The sequence below is a fragment of the Theropithecus gelada genome, chromosome 3 (assembly GCF_003255815.1).
Source record: "Theropithecus gelada isolate Dixy chromosome 3, Tgel_1.0, whole genome shotgun sequence".
Lineage (NCBI taxonomy): Eukaryota > Metazoa > Chordata > Mammalia > Primates > Cercopithecidae > Theropithecus > Theropithecus gelada.
In genome coordinates, this window is record NC_037670.1 from 14,025,845 (window position 1) to 14,032,912 (window position 7,068).

General features: G+C 47.2%; 1 protein-coding gene across 1 annotated transcript in view; it reads right to left on the minus strand.

The window, feature by feature from the left end:
- The window catches only part of LOC112620927 (myosin-16), a 70,738-nt gene extending 65,212 nt beyond the window's left edge, over positions 1-5,526 (minus strand). Inside the window, exons 1-2 of the mRNA XM_025379965.1 lie at positions 5,317-5,526; positions 930-1,073 (exon numbers count right to left, since the gene is read on the minus strand). Of these exons, the coding sequence (XP_025235750.1) occupies positions 930-1,073; positions 5,317-5,526 (354 nt within the window). The remainder of the gene's footprint in view (positions 1-929; positions 1,074-5,316) is intronic.
- Positions 5,527-7,068: the final 1,542 nt, after the last annotated feature.

The window sequence follows — 7,068 nt, forward strand, 5'->3', positions numbered from 1 at the left end:
AATGTTTGGATGTTTGGATTGATGGATAGATGTTTGGATGGATGGATAGGTGTATGGATGTTTGGATAGGTGGATGAATGTTTGGATTGATGGATAGATGTTTGGATGGAGGGATGGATGGATGAATGTTTGGATGTTTGGGTTGATGGATAGATGTTTGGATGGATGGGTAGATATTTGGATGGATGGATGGGTGTTTAGATGGATGAATGTTTGGATGGATGTATGGATGGATGAATGGATAGATGGATGAATGGATAGATGGATGGATGGACTTCTAATAATGGCACATGAAGTCACTAGGGGAAAAATGTTGTTTTGATTTGAGAGTTTGAGGAAGAGGAGTGGAGCCTGAGGAGGAAGATTTTTGGGTGACAGCCTCAGCAAAATGTGTTTCAGCTGCTCATGGATATGGTGCCATTACTGAGATGCCGAAGGCTTTGGGTGGAAATTCTTTTTTTTGAGACGGAGTCTTGCTCTGTCGCCCAGGCTGGAGTGCAGTGGCCGGATGTCGGCTCACTGCAAGCTCCGCCTCCCGGGTTCACGCCATTCTCCTGCCTCAGCCTCCTGAGTAGCTGGGACTACAGGTGCCCGCCACCTCGCCCGGCTAGTTTTTTATTTTTATTTTTTTTATTTTTTAGTAGAGATGGGGTTTCACTGTGTTAGCCAGGATGGTCTCGATCTCCTGACCTCGTGATCCGCCCGTCTCAGCCTCCCAAAGTGCTGGGATTACAGGCTTGAGCCACCGCGCCCGGCCTGGGTAGAAATTCTAACATGTCAGAAATGTGGTCTCTGTGCCTTTGTCTAAGTCGTAATGTGTATTGAGAGCTGGGCAGGGTGGAGTAGCCACACCCCTCCTCATCAAAAGAAGAGCAGAAGATCTGCAGTCACTCCTTCCTCCCTGCGCTCACCCCATCCCCAGCACTCACGTAGATCCTCATGTTGGTGTAGCGTTGGCGCAGATTGTCTAGGACACTGGCCTCATTCAGGAAGGTCATGTCTGCCATGTCGCTGGCCTGGTAGAATTTGGGTGGGTTCATCTGCTGGATATCATCCTTCTTCATAGTGAGTGTCTGGGGAGGGTCAAGACACAGCAGCACAGGCATCAGGAAATAGTGCCGTACCAGGCATGGGGCATCTGGCCCAGGTCACCACACACCCTCTGGAGTCCCAGAAGGAGATGGAGTGGAGCATGCAGTGGACCCAAGTCCTGGTCCAGCCACATCCCCCTGTGTGTCCTGGGATGGGGAGGCACTTCTGAGGCCAATGCAGCTTCAACTGCCTCCTCTCTGAAGCTGAGATGACAGTAGTCTCCTTGGCAGGTTGCTGGGAGAATTATATGAACTGAAGTGGAATCATGTAAAAATACCTTATAAACTATGACGTTCCCTCCCTATGTTACAGAGAACCTCTGGGCTGTGCTTCTTTTCCAGCCAAATCCATCCTGATAGATGATCAGAGCTTACTCTTTGATCCCATGAACACTTTGCAAAGATGTGACTCTTGGCTCTCTGCCTTGAGAGTTAGCGGTGATTTCGAAATAGCAATGAGCTTTTCCATTTCACTTTTTTTTTTTTTGAAGACTAAGTGCAGTAATGAGAAGGGTGGGTGGAAGAGTGGAACAAGGATTTTGATCTGTAACTGACAATGAACAATTAATTGAGATAACTCACTACCTTCAGACCAGCCAAACTTCTCCATTTTTAAATTTTTAATTTAATTTTATTTTTTGAGACATAATCTTGCTCTGTTGCCCAGGCTGGAGTGCAGTGGTACAATCATAGCTCACTGCAGCTTCGATCTCTTGGGCTCAAGTCATCCTCCTGCCTCAGCCTCCCGATTAGCTGGGACTACAGGTGCACACCACCACGCCTGGCTAATTTTTAATTTTTTTTTCTAGAGACAAGGTCTTGCTATGTTGCCTATGCTGGTCTTAAACTCTTGGCCTCCAATGATCCTCCCATCTTGGCCCCCAAAAGTGTTACAGGTGTGAGCCACCACATTGTAGCCACTGTTCCATTTGAAAAAAAGACATTCCCTTGCTCCCTCCAAGCCACCTTCAAGGATAAAACCGAAAGCAAGCAAGAAAAGAAGAAAACAAACAAAACAGCAATGAGTGTTCATCAGTAGGTGTGTTTGCGCCTGTGCCATGTGGGCAGATCTCTTCACCATGCTGCACCCCAATTTCTTCATCTATAAATGAAAACTAGGCCGGGTGCAGTGGCTCATGCCTGTAATCCCAGCGCTTTGGGAGGCCTAGGTGGGTGGACCACTTGAGGTCTGGATTTCGAGACCAGCCTGGCCAACATGGCGAAACCCTGTCTCTACTAAAAATACAAAAATTAGCTGGGCGTGGTCGCGCACTCCTGTAATCCCAGCTACTTGGGAGGCTGGGGCAGGAGAATTGTTTGAACCCAGGGGGCAGGGGTTGCAGTGAGCCGAGATCATGCCGCTGCACTCCAGCCTGGGTGACAGAGCAAGAAAAAAACAAAACAAAAAAACAAAAACTAGCGCCAGCTCTTAAGAAGCTCCAGCATCTGGGATCAAAGCTGAAGACACACGAGCTGGAAAACAAGTATCTTTTGGCTGCCTGCAGCCTTAGATGTGAGGCCTGAATCCATACTGGGATTTCTGGGACTTTTAATAATTTATTAGTACAATAGGCAGATAATTTGAAATCTTGACAGTTCTGGAAAATCCACCCCCACTCCCCGTAATGGTTACCACACCCATAGTAAATCAAGCTGTTTTTTGTTTGTTTTTGTTTTTCTGAGACAGAGTCTCACTCTGTCACTCATGCTGGAGTGCAGTGGCATGATCTCAGCTCACTGCAACTTCCGCCTCCTGGGTTCAAGCAATTCTGCCTCAGCCTCCCGAGTAGCTGGGATTACAGGCGCAGGCCACCATGCCCGACTAATTTTTGTATTTTTGGTAGAGATGGGGTTTCACCATGTTGGCCAGGCTGGTCTGAAACTCCTGACCTCAGGTGATCCTCCCTGCCCAGCCTCCCAAAGTGGTGGGATTACAGGCATGAGCCACCGTGCCTGGCCTCAAGCTGGGTTTGGGGTTTCCAGATCTCTGGTCCTCGTCCATGTGCAGACACTTCACTTTCAGTAGAGGAATGGAGAACTTGGCCTTTATTTTAGGAGCCAGGGAAGTCAGCGTCGTAGGCTCCATCTTTTCTGTCCCAAACCCGGCTGGCCAGCCCTGTCTGCTGCAGATACTCAAGGAAATTGTGTTGTCCTTAAATGTGCATCCAAACTTGGATGCACTCTGGGTCTCCACTATCATCACCCATCATTTCTCACAACACTGCAGCACTCTCCTCTCCAAAAACTATGATTCTCCTGGGAATCAAGCTTGACTTTCATTCAAACCCATTATAGCCGCATCTTTTCACCACTGCTCCTCTCAAAGGCAGGAACAGATAAAAATATAGCTGTTGCCAGTACTGATCACTGAGGTCTCTGGCTTCCTTTTTTTTTTTGAGACAAAGTTTCTCTCTGTCACCCAGGCTGGAGTGCAGCAGTGCAATCCTAGCTCACTGCAGCCTCAACTTCCTGGGCTCAGGCGATCCTCCTGGCTCAGCCTCCCAAGTAACTGGGAGTACAGGGATGCACCACCACACCTGGCTAATTTTTTGTAGAAAGGGGGCCTCGTTATGTTGCCCAGGCTGGTCTCAAACACCTAGCCTCAAGCAATCTGCCTGTATCGGCCTGCCAAAGTGCTGGGATTACAGGCTTGAGCCACAGTGCCTGGCCTCTGACTTCTTTTAATCGAGAAATTAACCAGGAATGGACCTCGCAGATGCTAACATATTTATTGCTGAAGACTCATTGCTCTGTGTGGTTTTTTTTTTTTTTTTAAGATTTTTTTGTCTTCTTTGCTTGCTTGCTTTCAGTTTTATCCTTGAAGGTGGTTTGGAGGGAGCAGGGGAATGTCTTTTTTCTTAAATGAAAAAGTGGCCGGGTGCGATGGCTCATGCCTCCCTCTTGGCAGCCCACCATGGAGAGATGGAATGGTGTCATAGAGGGGGCATGGGCATATGAGCCAGATACAGTGGGTTTGAATCCAAGTTCATCATTTGCTATTTTTTCAACATGCACAGGTCACCTAAAGTGCCCTTGATCCTCATTTTTCCTTCTCTGCAAAATAGGGTCAATAAATCCTACCACATAAGATTGCCAAAAGGATTAAACAAAGTGTCAAGTGCCTCACCAGGGGTCTGCCAAGAATATAAGAGACCCCTGCCCTTACCCATTTAAGATAAACCAAATTTTAAAAATTCTAATAAATTTTTTTTTTTTTTTTTAAATAAAGATAGGGTCTCACCAAGTTGTCCAAGCTGGTCTCAAACTCCTGAGCTCAAGTAATCCTCCTGCCTCGGTCTCCCAAAGTGCTGGGATTACAGGCGTGAGTCACCATGCCCAGCCTAATAACCCAAATTTTCTATCCACTCTCTCAAGTCATATCTCACAGTCAGATGTAGTGTGGGCCAGCAGAGAGAAGGGTGGGTTGGTAAACCACCTGTCTGAGGGGAAGCATCCCTGATTTACAGCATGTGCCCATTTCCGTGGTGTAAATAGCAAGCTGATAGCAAGCTACCCAAGGTTTAACAACTGGCTGTAAAGTCCCTCATTGTTTAGTGTTGGGGTCCTTGCAAACCATCACAAGCCAGGTTGGATCCCTGCAATCCAAGAGAAGCCAGGTTGGGTCCTTGCTAGCCATAGTAAGCTAGGTGGGTCCCTGCAAGCCATCACAAGCCAGGTTGGGTCTTTGCAACCCATTAAAAGCCATCACAAGCCATCACATCCAGCACACCACTGCCATGCTCCAAGGGACCTAGGAACCACCATCTGTTCTTCATGCAGCTGAAGAGCTCAGCCAGTGAGCCAGGGTGTTCTGTACCCTCTCTCATGCCCCTCATGCCACCAGGGGCCATGGCACACAGTGACATGATCATGAGTGACATGCTCACTCTCATGCTTAGAAAATAGCTTCCACTTGAGAGCCGTTTGAGACATCAAAGGTAAGTAACTCTCATGATCATCCCTTATGCACAGTACTGCTTTAGAGTCTATGAAGTGCTTTCATGTGCCCTGTCTCGGAATCTCTATTGTGATATAGCTCAGAGAGGGAATGCATCTTGCCCAGGACAGCACAGCTTGAGTGTAGGCGAGTCTGGATTTGACCCCAGCACACGGGACTTGGAGGCACCTGCTCTTTCTGCCACCCTGCCTTCTGGGCAGGAGAATGCCTAGAAAAGGCCTGGGTGCCTGCCACTTGGTTTCATCCTGGAGATCGAGACCCACTCACCTGGTTGGTGATTGTCTTCACAGTGACTTGGTCACCCTGTTCAGACTGGATCTCCCCAGCGACGAAGCCTTCCTTCTCATCTTTGACCCAGCAGGACCTCTTAATGTCATAGGGCTTGTTCATGGCTTCAATCCTCTCCTTTTCGGGAGGTGCCAGGAAAGGCATAGGATCCACATCGTCCCCACACTCCCCTTTGTACCCACCAGGCATGGCAGCTTGGTTGAAGATGGAGCAGGAAGGAACTGAGGGCGGGAACCAGTACTTCCCTGGGTGCTGTCGGGGGAAGCAGAGACAAGCTGCTGAAGCTGGTGGACAGGCTGGAGCCAATGTCCCGAGAAAGATAGAGGCTTTCTTCTCTCATGTCACCTTGTCTGTCTTGGTGCCATTAGGCTTTCATAACCAAGAATAAGAAAGAAGCTAATTGTTCAGCCACTGTAGAAAGCAGTATGGAGATTTCTCAAAGAACTTAAAACAGAACTATTATTCAACCCAGCCATCCTATTCCTGGCTATATACCCAAAGGGAAAACTAAGTCCCATCCTACCAAAAGGACACATGCACCTGTATGTTCACTGCAGCATTATTCACAATGGCAAAGACATGGAATCAACCTAGGTGGCCATCAGTGGTGGATTAGATAAAGAAAATGTGGTAAAGGCCAGGTACAGAGGCTCACACCTATAATCCCAGCACTTTGGGAAGCCAAGGTGGAAGGACAGCTTGAGCCCAGGAGTTTGAGACCAGCCTGGGCAATATAGCAAGACTCCATGTCTACAAAAACATTTAAAAATTAGCCAGGCATGGTGGTGTGTGCCTGTAGTCCTAGCTACTCTCAGGGCTAAGGCAGGAGGATCGCTTGAGTTGGGGAGGTCAAGGCTGCAGGAAGCCATGATTGTACCACTGCACTCCAGCTTAGGTGAGAAAGCGAGAACCTGTCTTTAAAAAAAAACCCTCAAAAAACAGAAGGAAAATGTGGTACATATACACCATGGAATATTATGCAGCTGTAAAAAAGAATGAAATCACGTCCTTTGCAGCAACATGGATGCAGCTGGAGGCCATTATTCTAAGTGAATTAACATAGAATCAGAAAACCAAATACCACATGTTTTCATTTATAAGTGGGAGCTTATAAGTGGGTACAGACAGACATACAGATAGAAACAATAGACAATGGGGACTACTAGATGGGGGAGAGTGGGAGGGAGGCAAGGGTTGAAGAACGACCTATTTGATACTATGCTTACCACCTGTGTGATGGGATCATTTGGATCCCAAATCCCAGTGTCACTCAATATACCCACGTAAAAAACCTGCACATATACCCCCAGAATCTAAAATAAAAGTTGAAGTTATATTTAAAAATGAAACAAGCTAATAAATCCTCACAGTTAAGTGCCCCCAACTCCCAACAACACAAATGCTTCTGCCTCTGTCATCTCATATGTTCCTCACACTAAGGCTGTGAGGTAGGGATCAGGAAGCCCATTTTATGAAGGAGAATACTGGGGCATGGAGAGGTTAAAGGTAGGGTTTCTAACCAGGATCTGTGAAATAAATGCGACAGGAAATCAATTGCCACTTGGTTTTCTCTTTCTATCTGATATGAACAGAGGCCATAGACCGCAGTAGCACCATCACTGCCTCTGTTTTCTCCTAGCAAAAATCAAAGCTCTTCACTTCTTGTTAGGGTGGCTGCAGATGTCTCAAAATACTGTTTATCTTCATGTCAACTTTAAAATTATGGTCTCT